This window comes from Zootoca vivipara, chromosome 5 (assembly GCF_965207765.1).
Source record: "Zootoca vivipara chromosome 5, rZooViv2.hap1.1, whole genome shotgun sequence".
Classification (NCBI taxonomy): Eukaryota; Metazoa; Chordata; class Lepidosauria; order Squamata; family Lacertidae; genus Zootoca; species Zootoca vivipara.
Genome location: NC_142588.1, coordinates 93,025,579 through 93,044,025, shown reverse-complemented (window position 1 = coordinate 93,044,025; position 18,447 = coordinate 93,025,579). Strand labels below are relative to the sequence as shown.

Here is an 18,447-nt window from a genome sequence, read left to right as displayed (position 1 = left end):
GGAGACAAGATACAAGATTGCATCATATGGTCCAGAGTAACTAACACAAAATGTTGGTATGGCCTGTTCACTTCCGAAGCAAGAAAAATAGAACCAGCAGCTTCAATGCCCTTCTGCTGACTGGGACCAAAATAGCAAGATCTCACTGCCTTGAGCCAAGTGCTAAAAGCTTTTATTAATTCTGGTCCTTTCAGCAAAGACATACAATTGTCCCATTCCTTCATCCCACAAAACCGTGTTTCCCAAACGCCCAGTGTGGAGATGGCGCAAGAGCTGGGCTCTATTCCCATCACTTTTTCTTCTTCGCTCCAGGTTTCCCTTTGCCCTTCTTCCCCTTCTCTTTGGGTGGTTGCTCTTCTTCCCAGAGTTTTTTGAGGGCCTTGTAAGGGCCAAGGAATCTGCGGACCATCATGCCTCTCCACCAGGCCTGCAGCTGAAAGCAAGGAAGAGGAGAAGGGTGTGCATGCAGAAAGGAGACACGGGGGGTGCCCACACTACCTTCAAGCTGTTGCTCAAGCTTTGCCAAAAATGGGCTCCCAGAAATGACTGCTGTGCTACAAGCTCAGTTTCCCTAGGCTGCCCCCCCCCAACCTCTCTAATGAAGCAGGCCTGGCTTGAGTCCAGCATTCCATCTGCTGCCTGTCTGCTCCAAGTCAGCCACAGCATCTAATGCCCACATTCATCCCATCTCTGCCAGCTCAAGCTGCAGAAAGGCGCAGCCTTGGATACACTCCAAGAAAGCATCTGAGTGGGAAATAAATGACATCTGTTGCAAAATGTCCCTGGGCAGCCAACATCCGAAGGCACGCTGCTGCTGCTGCTGCTGCTGCACTGAGGAGAGCAAATGGGTGGCTAGGATTGGATTTTGGCTATCCATGAAGCCAAGCACAAGGCTGCTTCTCACTTCTGCAATATGGTCATGCCTAGATGAACAGGTTCTGCACTTGTTCAAATATGTTTCTTAATGTGGTACGGCAAGGTCTGCTATTCATGTAAACAACTGATAAACAAATTATACTTCATGCTGTACCCAGCTGCTGGCTAGAAAGAGCTACAGAAATGGCTATGGATCCCACAGTGTTTCAGGCCTCACTTAATAATGTCTTCCTATATGCATGTTTTCCCCTCTTCCAGGCCAGTCCTGCAGCTGATGGAACTGAAAGTGCTGGTCTCTGGCTAGATAAGACTGTTCTTTGTGACACAATCTCTGGCTGCCTCTTTTACCATACAAGGATGGTCCAGGGAAGACCCTGCTTCTTGTTTAGCTGATGATGCTTATTGGAGGAAATGTCTCTGTTAGGTTAAGGAGAGTTGCACTGGGGGAGGTTGGAAAGAACCCCTAAGCACCCTACAGAAGCAGATGATTCTGCCACCATGCCCCCCCCCCGCTTGGCACATTTTTAAGGCACAGAAAAGGATTAGAGGCCCATCCAGATCTGGAGTCCTGAAAGGGGAAGCCATGAGATCGAGCAGCCTTCCCCAAGCGATTTGCGCTGCAACTCTCAGCCCCAGTCAGCATGGCCAGCAAGTGGGGGGGGGGGGAAGTGTTGTGGTTCAGCCACATCTGGGGGGCTATACAAAGCAAAGGAGATGATCTGCTCCACATGTTGGGATAGGGGCAGAAGACATGGTGGAGGAAGAGGTTTTCTCCCCACCCCCACTTCCAATTTTTAGTCCCAGGACTCCAAAGGTGAGGCAATATTGACTCCTCTTACCTTCAGGATACTTCTCAACTCCAGAGCATCCTGTTCTACTTTCTTCCTTGCATTTTCCTTTTCCTTCCGGTCCTCAATTATAGCTTGTTCGCATATAAGACACTGTAGAATGCAAAGACACCTTTAACTTGAGCTTGGAGTTGGGCTTTTGCTGTCACCTCTCACCCCTGGACTCCTTCCTTAGCTTTCTAAGGTCCGTAGCAAATTGGAGCAGCAGTGAGGATGTGTGGATAGAGTGACCCCACATATAGCTGCCGTGGATCACCAATGGACCGAGGCGCCTGACCTTTGCACAGACGGTTGTAGCCCCACCATCAGCTTTACTCCCTACCTGCTTGGCCAGTTCCTGTAGCGCTGCCTGGTCAGCTGCTCTGGAGGCCTTCAGGGAATTGAGCTCTTGCTGCTTGGCTTCTGTATCCCTCTCGTACTTGTCCATCCAATACTCCAGCTTCTCTTCTATGCTCTGCGACACACACAGGTGGATACTTCACAACACTCTGCATTTATCTCCTGACCGTTCCAGGGCATGGCTTAGAGCCTGGCGCCTCATGCAATGACATGATATTGGAGGGCTTGCAGAATGAGGTGCTCGGTGGGGACTTGGGCATGATCAGCTTATCACCTTGTCTAACTCTCTCTCGCTGTCGGAACGCTATTTCAGAGATCAAAGCTACGGTTCCAGTCGAAAGGTTTGTCTCATTTCCTGTATATACACAAAGCAACTGAAGGGAACGGGGATGATCTGTGCATGCAAGGTGGCGCGCTTGTGTGTGTAAGGAGCAGCAATAAGGGGAAGAAAGAGAGTCACAGGGAACTGGAATGGGCAATAGGCTGCTGTGTGCAGCACCTTAGATGCTTTCTAAATCTGAAGTTCCCTATGAATTCCACCCCCAAGATAGCTTCTGTCTGAGGCCCGAGGTGGTCAACATGTGTGCCAGCAGCTCTATTCTATTCCGCTTGTCCGAAAAGGTGGGGTACAAAGTAAAGAGGGATCTGTTGTGCAGGGGGTATTTGGAATGGAAGAGCAATTATGTGAGCCATGTGCACGCACAAACACACCTACCATGTGCAGTTTAAAGAGGTACAGCTCAGCCCCGGGTTTCTAGACCTCTGATCTTTAGATGCAGTAGGGTCTGGGTCCACTTGCTAGCTCAACCCATAGGAAGTGTATGTCAATGGAAAGTAATGATTTGGATTAAGGGTGGGGATCACATAAACCTCTGAAGAACAAGGAAGTAGATCTAGCAGTTGGCTGGAGAGTGGATGGCATTACAAAAAGTTATAGCGCAGATGGAGGACCTGTAGCCTCTAGAAGTTGGATGCCAACTTCCATCAGCCTAGCCACCATGAACAGTGGTTAGGACAGATGGAAGCTGTAATCCAACAACAACAATTTATACCCCGCCCATCTGGCTAGGTTTTCCCAGCCACTCTGGGCAGATTCCAACAGAATATTAAAATATAATCTATTAAAGATTAAAAGCCTCCCTAAACAGGGCTGCCTTCAGATGTCTTCTAAAAGTTTTCCTAGTGTATCTGAAGAAGTGTGCATGCACACGAAAGCTCATACCAAAATATAAACTTAGTTGGTCTTTAAGGTGCTACTGAAGGAATTTTTTTATTTTGCTTCGACTCAGACCAACACGGCTACCTACCTGTTTCTAAAAGTTTGGTACTGTAGTTGTTGTTCTCTTTGACATCTGATGGGAGGGCGTTCTACAGGGCGGGTGCCACTACTGAGAAGGCCCTCTGCCTGGTTCCCTGTAACTTGGCTTCTCGCAATGAGGGAACCGCCAGAAGGCCCTCGGCGCTGGACCTCAGTGTCCGGGCAGAATGATGGGGGTGGAGACACTTCTTCAGGTATACTGGGCCGAGGCCGTTTAGGGCTTTCAAGGTCAGCACCAACACTTTGAATTGTGCTCAGAAACGTACTGGGAGCCAATGTAGAACTTTCAAGACCGGTGTTATGTGGTCTCGGCGGCCGCTCCCAGTCACCAGTCTAGCTGCCGCATTCTGGATTAGTTGTAGTTTCCGGGTCACCTTCAAAGGTAGCCCCACATAGAGCACATTGCAGTAGTCCAAGCGGGAGCTGGAGTGTCACAGGTTCCACATCTCTGAGCTAAATGGGGCACCAGAAAGCTTTGTGCCACTTACCTTTTGCTGCTGCTTAAGGAAATTCTCAATGTCCATGTGGACTCTTATCTCCTGCTCAGTTTGATTCCTCAGTTTCTGTAATGGGAGAAAGATTTTGCATCAAACTTTCTTTGGTTCTAAGCCAATGCCAAGAGGGTTCCCCTGAAGACCTAGGGAGCGCATGCACCACATCCCTCTCTATGGCATGTTGCAGAGTGAGTTGATGGCCCAGGCGTAGTATATAGTTGTACAAAAAAATGGTCAACGATGCCATCCCTAAATTCTGCCCTCGTTTTCACTGCTGCCAGCCCCATCTCATGACTTGGCTAGCCATACAGTGATTGAAGGTTGTAATAAAAGACTAATAGAAACTGAGAACACTAAGCAATTGAACCAGGTTAAGTCAATTGAATGTGAAAACCATGAAGAATATCCTGCATACGAGCCAGGTAGAACATTAAATTTGCATGCAAGAGGCACCAAATCCCACTCCTTGCCATTTAGGATCAGGTAGCAGGTGATGGGGAGGACCCTGCCCAAGACCTCAGAGAGCCTCTGCCAGTCCGAATGGACAAGCAGTCTGACCTGATATAATGTAGTTTTCTATTAATACCAAGGTTAGCCCTTGACTTGATCGGGAGTTCGAGCAACTGCTGCTCACTTAATCTGAACTAAGGTTCAGCACAAGCCTTGTTTCTGGCACCAGGAGGACTCAGCTCTCCAAAAAAGTTAGTATTCCTGGGTTGCCTGTGGAGTAACCACACAGCAGCCCTCTTTGGGTTGAGGATGCTCAACCAAAAGTCAGGTTACGCTGCCGAGAAAAGTATATACCAGGACGCTGAACAGTGGCTGCCTCTATGCTGAGGCCACATATGTCATTAAGGCATGCCCCACACTCTACTGCAGATCACCTCCCCTACAAATGCATATGGCCCAGGGCAAAGTGCTTACGTCAATTTCATTCTGCAGATCATTCTCGGCCTCAGAGCATTTCATCTGCGTTTGAGCCACCTGGAGGTCTGTGTCCTTCTTGACGTAACGATTCTCCATGTCTGTTTTAGCTTTCATCTCTTGAAGCTGGTCTTTGAGGTATGCAATCATCTCATTCCGATTCTGTGGAATGAGAGAGTGGGTGAGTGGGTGGGTAAGTAGGTAGGACTACAAGCAAGGGAGACTTCATGTGCTGGTCTGTGGTCATACTCAGACGTGCTGCTTAAGACTGAACTGGCTTTGGCTTCTGCCTTGCCTTGCCTTGCCTTGCCTTGCCTTGCCTTGCCAGGGTATGGATGGGCTTGCAACTCAACAGTGTGTCCTATGGAACATTCCAACCTTCTTCTCACTGACATGTCTGGACTGTACCACTCCAGATGGGGGTTTACATCACTGAATGCTCCTCTGTACAAAAGATTCCTTTTCTTTGGTGTGCCACTTTTCTACATACATGGATTTCTCCTTTTATAAAAAATGAGCCCACCCCTACATGTTGTAGTCCCGACACAGGTCGACTATCTCAGGATATCTAGGCCTTTAAGAATGACTTCTGTTTTGCCACTAAGGTCTGACTCACTGACTACTGTATTTGGGGATGAAAAATAAACATCCTGTTAGGCAGCTGTAAGTTTTAAAAGAGGAAAACTCAAGCTCAAACAGGATCCACTGACTGTAATATGCCTGTTTGAAGCGAGTGCAGGACAGACTGTTGCAGAATAACCAAATTCTCCATTCAGCAGGCAAAGCCTTCCGCACTATGTTGTGGGTTGCGCTGGGGGAGGGCTTTTGGGGGAGGGCTTTGGTCTGAGACTAGAGCTGCTAAAAGTACATGGGAAGGAATTCTATCTTTGAAAAAGGGGGTTAGCAACTGAGTCCTGCCAGCACAGGAATCCATGTAAGTACCAGCCCCACGATAGTTGTGACACATGGAGGAGGAGTGTAGCTTTTTATTAAGGTCCTAGAATTTAGTGCCAGAAACACTTGGACTCTGATGTTAGCAAATGCAAATGAGATGTAAAAATCAGACCAAAGGCCCACGGGTCCCAGTGCTGGGTATCCAGCAGCACCGGACTCAGTTGCCTCTGAGAAACAACCAAGTGGAATTTGCTACCAAGAAGTGTGGTGGAGTCTCCTTCTTTGGAGGTCTTTTCCTGCTTGGCAGGGGGTTGGACTGGATGGCCCTTGTGGTCTCTTCCAACTCTATGATTCTATGAACCAAGCATCCTCCCTCCTCAGTCTGTTATCCCTCCTCTATAACACAGCTAGTATTCTGAACATGAAGGTTCTCTTAAACCAGAGGTAGGCAACCTAAGGCCCATGGGCCACAAGCGGAGGGACTGTCCCAAGAACAACAAATCAGAAAAAAACTTTTTAGTGATGACCAATGTGCATGGATAGATCTGAGCTTCCAGGTGTTTTATCTAACCCAGTGGTTCCCAACAGGTGGTCTGGGGACCCCCAGGGGTCCGCGAGCTATGCCAGAGGGGTCCGCAAGATGCTATTAGAATAAAAAATATATTAAATATATTTTGTATGATAACAGATTTTTTGTTTTGGCCGCTTCCTGCATGAGCAGAGTCTAGTGCAAAACTAGAATTAGATAGAGACAGTAGTTCTGCTGTATGCCGTTAGGTGGCGCTTTACAAACACTACTGTTTTGCAAAGAGGCAGCGTGCGCATTCTACTAACGCTCACCTCCCCAAGATGCTTTGCGCGCATCGGCTTCATTTGTGCGCTACTGCGCAGGTACCCTGTCTTCTCCATTCCCCTCCCTCCTCCCTAGCGCGCGCTGCCTCTTTGCAAAACAGTAGTGTTTGTAAACAAAGCGTTGTTTTTCGTGGAAGCTACAGTTCGCGTAGTTAAAAATGGACCGTTGGTTAAAAAGTGGTTCGTTAAAACGACAAAGGCCTACAGATGAAGAGGAAGATAATGCATTTGATGTTCAAGCAAGTAAGTCAGTGACTCTCGAACCGATCTTGTCAGTGTCCATTGAACCTAAATCGTCGGCGTCCCTTGAACCTAACCCTTCCAAGATCAGTGTTAAGCTTACTGGAAAAATTAGATTAGGAATTAGGAATTAGATTTAGGATTAGGATTAGGAATTAATGGGGGTCCTTGTCACAATAGCGGCTCGATGAGGGGTCCTCGAGAAAATTTTGTTGGGAACCCCTGATCTAACCCTTTCTTAAAGCCATCTAAGCCCCAAATCCACAAATAAATGCTGGCATTTACTTATGTGCTCTGCTGCATTCCCTAGATTTGGAAACTTTCTGCTGTGCAGAGCCCATTTTTCAGCCTGAGCTGCACCTGTTGTGTGCTAATTTTATTAATTTCATACTGCATTTCAAAGGGGGGTTAAAAGGGTGTGACTGCCTAAAGCTCACCTGTAACTCAAACTCCTTTTCCTTCTTGACATCACTGAGCTGCTTCTGGAGACTCTTTATCTTCTTCCTTCCCATCTCTTCCCTAGAAGGTGAGAGGGGAGGGAAAGGAAATCCCTGGTTTCCTGGGGCACATCAAGACTTAGGCCGGAAAGGGGACTTTTGAGCATGCACCCAGAGTTCCCTCTTGTCAGTTGGCAGCAAACTGGCAGGTGCTTTATCAAACTCAAGAAGCAGGCCATGTGACGATGATTATGATTTTATTATTCATATGCCGCCCATCCGACTGGGTTGCCCCAGCCACTCTGGGCAGCTCCCAACAAAATATTAAAAACACAATAAAACATCAAACATTAAAATTATTATTAAGGTGCTCTATGTGTATCTGATTCAGAAACTACAACTAGTGCAGAATGCAGTGGCCAGACGGCTCACAGGAGCAGATTAAATGAAATAAATAGAAATTACTGGCAGGACAACCCTCTGCTGCTGAGAGAGCTGTGATGGTTACCAATTCACTACTGGGTCAGGTTCAAGGGTCTTGTGTTAATTCACAAATCCCAAAATACCTAAAAGAGCACCTGATCCCTTATGCTCCACCAGATCACTGACATCCTCTGATGGGGCACTTCTGGTGGTTCCTCCCTGATATTTGGTTGGCCTTCACCGGGTGCTGAGCCCTTGGGTTGGCAGGTCCTGTTCTGTGGGACTCCGCCGGAAACAGTGGTGGAACCACAGCAAACGCCCGTTTATTGTGTGAGGAGCAGCTGTAAGGCGGAGCTCTTTGGCTCATTCTCTCCATTTATTAAGGAATGGCACTAGTGGCTGATGAGAGGCCCTGCCTGAGCACCTGGAGAGAGACTGTCAGTCAGTGTGGGCAATGTTGCACTAGTCAGCCTGCCTAAGTACAAAAGAGGCAGCTTCTGAAATAAAACTCCAACCTGAGGACAAGGTTATGGAGGTTCAACTTCTTTTCATTTTCCAGGTCCACAGCTAACTGGAGGAAGTGAAAGGTTCCCAGTGTCAGCATTTCCTCTGTCACGTCTTCAAGCACGTCGCTCGTGTATTTCCTGGCAGGATAGGAAGGAAGGAAGTGCTTAGTCCAGTAGGCAAAATGACAGGCAAGATTTCCAGCCATTTAGCAATGGGTCCAACCAGATCGCATTTCAGGCCCTTTATGACTTAGCACTGGCTGTGCACTCAGGCTAGTTGCAGAGGGGAAGTCTCCCATGGCACCCACCCCCCAGCTGTGGACCTGAGGGAACTGCTGCCCTGAGCACAGGGGGGATAGCCTTGACCTCTGGAGGGAGCCCCAAGGCATGCTCAGGGCGAGGGGGAGCGAGGGATGGGGGGAAGCCTTCAAAAAGACACTCTGGGTAGAAGTGTAAACCCTCAAATAAACAGAAAGTGTAAGAATTCCTCATGAAATCAGAACTCGAAAGAATTTGGTGTAGATAAGCGCCCTGTGTCCCATTGCCTGACCAAGCGGTCTCACCTGTCCGCCTGAATCTTCTTGAGGTTCTCTGGGGACAATGCGCTCTGCTTTGTGGCAATGGTGAAAAGGTAGTTGGCCCTCTTCAGCTCATTGCCTGTGTCCTTCAGCTGCCGCCCAAGTTCTGCAATCTTGCCCAGCTCACTGGGGATCTTGGCCTGACTCTCTGCCCGGGCGTCCATCAGGTTCTTGTACCTCAGGCTCAGCTCCTTCTGGTTTCCAAGAAGGCCCTGGATCTCTGTATCATTAAACTGAAGAGCAACAAATAAGGGGCAGAAAAGAGAAAGAAGGAAAACAGTCATAGCTGTGGTTAAGTGATCAGGAGGAAGCCTAATAATAATAATAATAATAATAATAATAATAATATTTATATGCCGAACATCTGACTGGGTTGCCCAGGTGGTTCTCATGCTTCCTCTCCATGTTGAACTAGCTGCTGCAGGCAAACAACTGTGGGGAAATCTTGCCTTCCTGCCCTCTTTCTGGGCTTCCCAGAAACCACCATTGAAATTACCCAGGTGGAGCCTGGGTTTCACTAATTGAGGCTCTTCTAGGTCTCTCCCCCTAACTTTTCTCCTGCTTGGGGATTTAGACAGCTGTGGGGAGGCGGGGACTTTCAGTCTTGGCAACTGATCCATGGGACAGGACCTACCAGGGATGAGCTACTGTCCTTCTTAGGCCTGACACTCCACCAAGATCTCATATAACGAGGGAAATATGGAGCAGTGCTTAATCTGATGAACACAGCCAGCACATCTGCAACATTCTCTGTCTCAGCAATCATGTAATTCTGCCCTTGCATGAATGCACACCTGAAGCACGCTGATTTGCATGGGAAAATGAAGCTATCGGTGGTAACGAGGTGAGCTGAAAACTCCATAGTAGAGCATATCCTTTGCCTGACTAACAAGGCTGGTGAGACCTTCCCTCAAAGGCCCTGGGGAACTGTTGCCAGTCAAAGCAGATCGGGTTGGGGAACATTTTTCATCCAAATCAGGGTGAGAGTTCTGAAGGCCAGACAGAAAGGCCTGGAAGTCTGCATTTGGCCCCCAAGCCTGAGGTTCTCAACCCCTGGAGTAGATGGAAGTGAGCAAGATGCATTATTGGTCTGAGTCAGTAATTACGAGCTTCATATTATTTGTGAGTTAGCAGTTGAGACAGATGGCAAGGGCAAAGGATACGGTGGAATGAAGCTTTGGGCTGTCCAAGAGCAGGATGATTTTTAACATTATGGGAGATTAACTTCATAAGACTGAGAAGGAACAAAAGAATAAATAAAAATAATAGAACGGTAGGATGCTGGGCAAAAATTATCAGGCTGATCCTGATAATAGTGGAGGCAGGGGAAAGAGTGTGAATGCATCCTCAGTTTCCCTCTCACAAGTCTGTGATGTACTTACATCGCTGACATCTTTGCGGCCCTCATAGGAAACTGGCATGATGAAGCCAAGAATGGCAAGCTGGTCAACGCAGTCCTCCAGTAGAGCAGAAAATCGTACCGCATCCAGAGGCAGGAGCCTTGGTGTCTGGATGGTCAACTCTCTAGCCAAACAAGACAGTATCCACCATTTAGAATGCAAACAGAATACTAGAATGCAACCATCCCCAAAACTGGTTGCTGCTGTGGGCGTGCGGGCCCTGAACTTTGCACGTTCAAGTTCCACCGCTAGCATCAGCTAAAAGCCTCTCCCCAAGACTTGAAGAACAGCCTGCTGCATCAGGCCAGTGGCCCACCCAGTCCAGCATCCTGTCCCCACAGTTGCCAACCAGACCCCTGTGGGAAGCCTGCAAGCAGGACCTGAGCACATGAGCCATTTCTTCCTCCTGTGGCATCCAGCAACTGGTATTCAGCACTACTGCCTCCAACCATGGCTGGTAGACCCTGATAACCTTCATTAAGTTATCTAATTCTCTTTTAACGCTATCCCAGTTGGTAGCCGTCACTGCCTCCTGAGTGAGTTCCAGTTGAACTATGTGCTGCGTAAAGGACTTTCTTTTATCTGCCCTGAATCTTCCATTAGAGGGATTCACAAGTTCTAGACTTATGAGCGATGACCGTGCATAATTTCATATACTTCTATCATGCTACCTCTCTTACTTGCATTTTCCCAAATGCTGCAGCCTTTCCTCATAGGAGAGTCGCTCCATCCCCTGGATCATTTTGGTTGACCTTTTTGACCTTTTTCTACAACATCCTTTTTGAAGAAGAACTGTTGCACACCGTATTCCTAGTGTGCACACCAAGACCAGGACCTTGCACTTAGCCTGGTAGCTGATTGGCAGCTCGTTGCAAAGACGATCTAAAAGTAACTGATTATATATACCGTATATTCCGGCGTATAAGACGGCTTTTGAACCCAGGAAAATCTTTTCAAAAGTTGGGGGGCCGTCTTATACGCCGGGTACAAGAATCTGCGGGCGCTGCATACGGTGGGGGGAGCTCAAAAACGGTCACGGCCGCATCCCCGCTCTCCTCTCTATGGCTTTTCCCTTTTCGCTGGCTCTCCCGGCCTCGATTCTCTGCCTCTCTATGGCTTCTTTTCCCCTCGATTCTCTGCCTCTCTTTCTCTCCTCTCTATGGCTTCTTTTCCCCTCGATTCTCTCCCTCTCTATCTCTCTCCTCCCTATGACTTCTTTTCCCCTCGATTCTCTCCCTCTCTATCTCTCTCCTCCCTATGACTTCTTTTCCCCTCTTAATAACTAAAAAAAACCCAAAATCCACCATTTCCCTTGCTGCAGACTTGAGTGCTGGAGAAGACAGCCTCCCCTCCCTGGTGATTATATCCCAAACTCTATATTTTAACTTGAAAATTAGGGGGTCGTCTTATATGCCCAGTCGCCTTATACGCCGGAATATACGGTACATCAGGATGAGAAGAGCCTTTGGGAATGCAGAACGTTGGGTAGGCAGAGGCTCATGTGGGGAGGTATTATAACCACACAAGAGAATCCTTATTCTCATCTCTGGAATGTTGGAGGGGTTGGCTGGTGTTCAAGATTAAACAGGCATATTAAGTCGTTTTAATTTAACTGGGTGTTTTGTTTTCATTATGCATAAGTTTTGCTTTATGCTTAATGGTTGCCATCCACACTGAGCCCTCTGGAAAAGGGGGATAGGAATTAAATGAAGAGACTCTCTACTTGGGATGCTCTGCTGACTTTTGCTGTCAAAACTTGGGTCTTCTTCCTGCCATGCAAACCATGTCTTTGCTTTTTTTTGTTCCTGTGATACTAGTTCCAAGACCAGGAAAAACTGGAAGCACTTCAGTTTAACCCACAGTGCCCTCTTTGGGGAAACAGAGAGGTTAAGAGAGTTTCATTTTATTTTACAAAGTTGATATACCACTTCTAAGCGATTTATGAAATTATAAAATAAAACAATCAGTAAAAAATGTTTGGAAACATTTCAACATGTCTGGATAGGTCACAAGTTCACCAACCCAGTTTGAAGGGAGTATATGGGAGTTTATAGCAGGCACACATTCAATTTGGAATGTACTAAAAATGATAAGGAGCAAAACAATTTCTTTCTTTCTTTTTAGTATATCAAAACAAATATTGTGGAGCACCTAGTTGGGTATGATAAAATGGAACTGTGAGAAGAATCCTGATGGATCAGACCAAAATCCCATTTAGTCCAGCATCCTGTTCTCACAGGGGCCAACCAGAATCCCCGTGGGAAACTTGGGAGCAGGACGTGTGTGCATATTAATAAAATACAATCATTACAATATATGATATGTATTATTAATATAATTTTATTTAAAATACATGTCCCCCACTGCCTCATTCAGTACAACAGATGGCTCACAAAAATGTCTAAAAATGGCAACAAGACACACCCTAGAAAGAGCCCCTCGCCAGTTCGTGTCTCGGATGCCCCTCACGAAGAGGAAAGCCTTGCAGCGCTTTGAAAAAGCAGCTGTCCCTGGCAGACGACGCCATTCTAGTAGCCCTGATGCCACCCAGCCCCCAAATCCCCGGGGGAAACTTCCTAGGCCGTGGCGAATTAAGTGCTGTTGAACCCAATTCGGCATATGTGACACGAAGAGTTCTTCGATTCTGAAATCCCCGCATTGAAAAGGGGGTTGGGCTAGATGACCTTTGGGTGTCCCTTCCAACTTAATAAGTAACCAGCGATCTCTTTCACTTTTCAAATTGCCCACTGGGCGTAACGCCCACCCTAAGGAAGCGCTCCGACCCCCGCGACCTCCCCGCTCCGCCTTCCTTCACACGACACACTCACCCGGCGGCCTCCATGGCGGGACCCGGAGTGGTCGCCATGGTTACCCCTCAAGCGGCAGGAGAGGTCCTCACCGGGAAGGGCTGACCTAGTTGACGCCTGCCAGGGTGGGGTTTTTTTTAGATTTTGGGCTTGAAGCGCGGTTCAGGAGCAGAAGAAAAGCTCAGCCCACAAACAAGCGAACAAATCAGTTTTTTTATCCTAGAGACTCGTCAGAAAGCCCGACCTGGAGCGATTTCAGACAGGCAAGCGGCGTAGACGCCTCAACAGACGCCAGCAAAGGGGTCCTCGCGGTCCCCTATCCCAGCTCGCCCAGCGGCTGCGCTCGCTCTTTCTCGCCGCCATCTTGGCTCGGTGCTGCTGAGGTAAGAGCGGGGAAGGGTCTCTGTGGGCGGGCGAGGCGGCGAAGGGCGGCGAAGAAGAGGCTCCAGAGGCGGGCGGGCAGGCGCTACGAGGGCCGGCGCTCCGGCCTGGGTGGGTGTAGCGGGGTACGGCGGCGGGATGGCTCGGATACGGGATGGATGTTGCCGGGGCCCTGAGTTCGGGCCTTGGCTGATGCCGCCACAGGGACTCTTAGAAGGCCCCAGCTCTGCCCCTTTAATTGCTTCGGGGGGAGCTTTTTAGTCGGAGGCAAGGGAGCCCCTGGCAGCCCCAGGCGCCTCGAGTGCGCGTCTCCGGAGGGGAATGGTGAGCTGGAGGTGAACATTAAAGGTGAGCCTTTAAGGTGGACATTAAAAAGAGCCCTGCAGTGTAGGACCAAACAGCCACCTGGTGCAGCGGGCTTGGTGCCCAGCCACGTACCCCGGAGGGGCGGACACAGGGCAGGGCAGGGAGACCCTCACAGATTCTCCTTAGCAGCTTTTTCAGGGGGTACACTGTCCCTAATCATGGAGGCTCCATTTCGCTGCCGTGCCTGATAGGCTCATCAGTCGCTATCTTCTGTTGCTTTTTTGCAATTCCGTTGAGTTGAGTTGTCCTTTTGTGTGTCTTTTAAGAAAAGACTTCCTTTTGTTTTGGCCTCATCAAGGTGGGTTAAGCTTAAATCTTGCAGGTGCCTAGATCCTCCAGCTATTTTAAGCTTTGTTCAGGGCGGGTGTGGTATTCGAAGCTGAAAGGGGTTTTTGCAGGCCAAGCAGCCGTAGCCCAGTGATGGAGCACTTGCTTTGGAGGTAGGAAGGAGGAGGCCCTTTGGATTTGATCCACAGCATCACCAGCGAAAAGGATACAGTATTGACTTGGGAGGGCTAGAATAGAGCCCTGCCTAGGACCTTAGAGAACTGCTGCTGCTGCCGGCTCAAAAGTAGACGATGCTGTAGCTTTTCGAAACACATTGGAATTGCCAGTTCACACAAAGTATTCCTGCCACATGTCTGGCAAAGACCTCTCCTCTGCGGATTTGGCACAGTGTGGTGTTAATTTATGGAATTCTTTGCCACGTGGTCACAGTGGCAGTTAGTTTAGGTGCCTTTAAATTGTAGAGTAGGAAGGGAGAGCCATCTAGCACAGGCATCCCCAAACTTCGGCCCTCCAGATGTTTTGGACTACAATTCCCACCTTCCCTGACCACTGGTCCTGTTAGCTAGGGATCATGGGACTTGTAGGCCAAAACATCTGGAGGGCTGCAGTTTGGGGATGCCTGATCTAGCATATTGAAAAAGCTGTTAGTGAGCTAGACGGCTCTCCCTTCCTGCTCTACTTTATGCAGACCAGAGTGGGCCATTCTGCCTGCCATATTCAGTGGAGTCCTGTGTACATCCAGAACCGTCAACTGTCATTAAAAACCCTATTCCAACTGCTTCTTTCAACTGATCACTAAATAACTTTGCCTTAAGAAGCTGTATGTACTGTGCTAGGGAGCTAATGCTTTTTAATGGCGGCATCTGGCTGGCCACTGTTGGAAAAAAGATGCTGGACCAAGTGCACATTGGACTGATCTCAGGGTTGGTGTAGTGGGAATTGTAATGCTTGTTTGCTGATAGGTTTTTAATGGCCTTAATTATTCTTAGAACATGTGTGCAAGGTGTCTTGCAGATCTTTTATGATGGTGTTTAGTAGGGAGGGAAGAATGAACTCCAAAGCATTTAAACCCCAGAACACAGACATTTGCTGGATAGAGTGAAATCATCTGCAAAGTTCACCTTGATGGTTGAAGATCTGGGTTATCTTGGATGTTCGTTCCCCTCTGTTCTTGCTTCAGGAAGTCTAGAATTGCCCAGCCCACACCTGTTTGTAATTGGGCTGGTGTTTAGCATATCCCAGCTGACAGCTCCTTCTGTTCTTTTCCTTTCTTAGGCCTGCTGGGAACAGGACTTCAAGACAACACCATGACTGGCAGGTAAGAAACTGTTCTTTGGCAATTCTTGCAGTTCCTCTGCTGCCTTTACAACTTCTCACGTGTGTGTTATCTTTATTATGCTAGTTTTCACTGTGTCACACAGATGAGTGCTTCTACTTAAAAATATCAAAAGGATTGCCTTAAATATTCTGGTCCCATAGAAGCAACTATAGTTTTCTCGCACATTTGATGTCTGGAGCACTTTCGGCAATACTGAAGCAGATCTGCTATGCAGTCTTGTTTTGTGATGCACTACGCTGGAAATGCTTAAGATTTAACTTTGTGTGCACTTTCTTCCCTAGGTTGTGGTCCAAGGCCACTTTTGCTGGCTACAAGCGAGGTCTTCGAAACCAGAGAGAGCACACAGCTCTTCTGAAAATTGAGGGAGTTTATTCCCGTAATGAGACAGAATTCTATTTGGGCAAGAAATGCGCCTATGTGTACAAAGCAAAAAAGTGAGTGGTTATTGATAATGGGGACTAGTGCTTTACACTTGGATCTTTTGTATATTCTCATGAGCAAGCTGAAGAACTGAAACCATTTCGAAATTGTTTTCATTTTATGCCATACTGCACAAATTGGGGCAATGTGGCCTCAGATACTGCTGTGTGAATAATTGAGCCAGGAAAGCCAAGACATGGTGTAATGCAAGACGTGGACCAGCTCAGATTCCGGCTCAGCCATAGGCAAATAACTGATTGTACTCATGCAGCAGTACTAAAACCATAGTTTAGTGTGACATGAACAAACAGGAATGAGCAGCATCTCAGACTTGGAACTAGAACCCAGCGACATCCATTGAAACTGATGAGAATTGAGAGAGGCAAAAGAAAGTAGTTCCTCACACACAATATAGAGTTCAATTATGGCATTCACTACCTCAGGATGTAGTGGTGGCCACCATATTGGATGGCTCCAAAAGGGGGTTAGGCACTTTAATAGAAGAGTAAAAGGCTATCATGCTTCCGACTATCCCTCACTGGGGAACAATAGCAAGAGAGGACTATTTCCCTCATGTCCTGCTGTTGGTCATTGGAGGAAACCGAATGATCCAGCAAGGTGCTTGGTTGGCAGAAGCTGGGACAGCAACGGGCACTCACCCTGTCGTGTGGATTCAAACTGCCGACCTTCTGGTCAGCAGACCCAAGAGGTTCAGTGGTTTAGACCACAGCGCCACCCATGATAAGAGAAACTTCATGGAACAGTTCGTAATTTCAGGAGATCTACCTGCTCACTCATATGTTCATCGCCATCACATCAGGGGATGACTTTACGTGTGAATTAGTCATCACTGAAAGAACTGAAAATTTCATATTGTCTGATTGTCTATTCTCACTGCTTTTCAGTGGGGTGTGTGTGTATCTATCTACACAGTAACATTTTGGAGAGCACTCCTGCATTTGGTCAGTAATGGGACTTAATGTTTAATCTGTTTCCCTTTGTCAGCAACACCGTGACGCCTGGTGGCAAACCCAACAGGACCAGAGTGATCTGGGGGAAGGTGACCCGTGCCCATGGAAGCAGCGGCATGGTGCGGGCAAAGTTCCGCTCCAACCTACCTGCCAAAGCCATTGGACACAGAATCCGAGTGGTGAGCATTGCGAGTGCCCTTGACAGGCCTGAGGCAGAGAAATTCTTTTCTATAAGCTACCTTGAGGATTTTTTAAAAAAAGAAAAATTCTGAACTAAAATTAATCGTGAGCAAACTTTTGTGTGTCAGTAGCCTGACAGACACATATATTGTCTTGCTGTTTCCTCTTGGTTGCAGTGAGTGGTGCAGTTGAGTGTGTTGTCTTGTGGAGAGCTATTGGCTATCTGGCTGCATGCTGCCATTCTACCTGAGGAATCTCATTCACACTCATTTAAACACTGCACACTGATGTGGCACAATGTGTAGCTGAGTAACCCTGTAGGCCTCTTAACAAGGCTGTCTGTCGGTCAGACCTGCCTCCAGTGGTGGATGCAAGGATCCAGATAGGAAGGGGAAACACTGAAGCTTGAACTCAGGGCAGGTTCTCAGAAATACCTGTGAACTGCATATCTAGCAACATAGACAGTTGTTAACAGAAGTTATCGCCTGTTGGTAGGTGGGACTGTGCTTGTTGACCCTGTGGTACGAGGCGCTCTTGTATGGCAAAATTTTGTTGCCTCTTAGAAATGTAAGCAGATGTGTTGGGGCCAACACTGCTCTGTGTTCTTGTGCAAATGGGGGAGTTATCACCCAGGGCTTGAAAAAAATTGCAAATTATTGAAACTTTCCAGTGTGTCCACATAATAAATGTAGAGCTTGTAAATGTCTGTCAAAATTACTGGGAACATTGAATGAAATCAATTGTTTGCCATGCTTTCAGTGGACTCCTTGAAATCAGTGGATTTGAGTATATAAGTTCAGTTGTTTCAGTGAGTGCTCTGAGTATGACTTGACTTTGATACTGTATCCCCAGTGCAATTCTTTTTTGCACTTCTTGAGGATCCTTCTTGCGTGATTTAAATAACAGAAAATATTTTTGGATGTATGTTTTGTTCCCTAGTGAGATCTTCATAGGGCATGATTTCTTTTCCCTTCCAACTGTTTAACTTTCTTCCCCCCCCTTTTTTTTTTACAGATGCTGTATCCATCTAGAGTCTAAATTTAGAGTGAAAATAAAATTTAAGACTATATTCCACTTTTGTATATTTGGTCTTGCCTTGCCTTTTTGTTTCCTGTCCTTGAGGCTCAGTTGCAGGAAAACACTGTTCTACAATCAGAAAATTCTTTGTTGTTTTTAAGGCATTGAAGCAACAGATTATTTTTAAAATAAAGCTGTGGTCCATGTTCCTGGCAGCAACTCATTCCCAACATCTCTGCTCCTCTTTTATAGTAGTGATCTTAGGTTTTCTAAAATGCTGTGACCTTTACTGTTCAGTTGTTTAGCTCAAGTGGAGCCTGAAACGTGGATTTCTTCACCCAGCCCTCCTCCACATGTAATTGTCAGTTTATATAAAACTGAAGTCATAAATGTGTTTCCTTGTCCTCATGATATGATTAAACAACAAAGTCCATCTCTTTTAATCTGATTGGGTCCCTGGCCACCCAAGTCTCCTTAGCCTTGCACTGTGCCAAGAAAAGTATTGCTGGGTCCCAGCTGGGAAGGTTCTCTGTAGCTGCTACTTATCCC

At 47.3% G+C, this 18,447-nt stretch overlaps 2 protein-coding genes across 3 annotated transcripts; one reads left to right on the top strand and one right to left on the bottom strand.

Moving 5' to 3' along the window:
- Positions 1 to 155: 155 nt before the first annotated feature.
- DRC9 (dynein regulatory complex subunit 9) lies at positions 156 to 13,341 on the bottom strand. The gene is made up of 10 exons (XM_035133871.3): positions 12,958 to 13,341; positions 10,112 to 10,253; positions 8,715 to 8,962; positions 8,161 to 8,289; positions 7,223 to 7,304; positions 4,800 to 4,961; positions 3,870 to 3,944; positions 2,047 to 2,178; positions 1,716 to 1,817; positions 156 to 433 (listed from the first exon to the last, which is right to left on the bottom strand). Exons 1-10 carry the CDS (start codon positions 12,993 to 12,995, stop codon positions 290 to 292), a joined length of 1,254 nt encoding a protein of 417 aa, XP_034989762.1. The 5' UTR covers positions 12,996 to 13,341; the 3' UTR covers positions 156 to 289.
- RPL35A (ribosomal protein L35a) lies at positions 13,282 to 18,121 on the top strand. Of its 2 annotated transcripts, none has more exons than XM_035133869.3 (5): positions 13,282 to 13,319; positions 15,247 to 15,289; positions 15,592 to 15,744; positions 16,736 to 16,880; positions 17,896 to 18,121. In XM_035133869.3, the coding sequence occupies exons 2-5, from the start codon at positions 15,279 to 15,281 to the stop codon at positions 17,917 to 17,919; spliced, it is 333 nt and encodes a 110-aa protein (XP_034989760.1). In that variant the 5' UTR covers positions 13,282 to 13,319; positions 15,247 to 15,278; the 3' UTR covers positions 17,920 to 18,121. The 2 variants fall into 2 exon arrangements, with proteins under 2 accessions (XP_034989760.1, XP_088525439.1); XM_088669313.1 differs by having other exon boundaries at positions 13,299 to 13,665.
- Positions 18,122 to 18,447: the final 326 nt, after the last annotated feature.

Coding starts and splice junctions, on each gene's coding strand:
- RPL35A (XM_035133869.3), top strand. Junction 15,745..16,735: donor TATGTGTACAAAGCAAAAAA/GTGAGTGGTTAT, acceptor TCCCTTTGTCAG/CAACACCGTGACGCCTGGTG. Junction 16,881..17,895: donor TTGGACACAGAATCCGAGTG/GTGAGCATTGCG, acceptor TTTTTTTTACAG/ATGCTGTATCCATCTAGAGT.
- DRC9 (XM_035133871.3), bottom strand. CDS start 12,995: ATGGCGACCACTCCGGGTCCCGCCATGGAGGCCGCCGG. Junction 2,179..3,869: donor TCCTTAAGCAGCAGCAAAAG/GTAAGTGGCACA, acceptor TGTGTGTCGCAG/AGCATAGAAGAGAAGCTGGA. Junction 434..1,715: donor AGTTGAGAAGTATCCTGAAG/GTAAGAGGAGTC, acceptor CCTTGCTTTCAG/CTGCAGGCCTGGTGGAGAGG.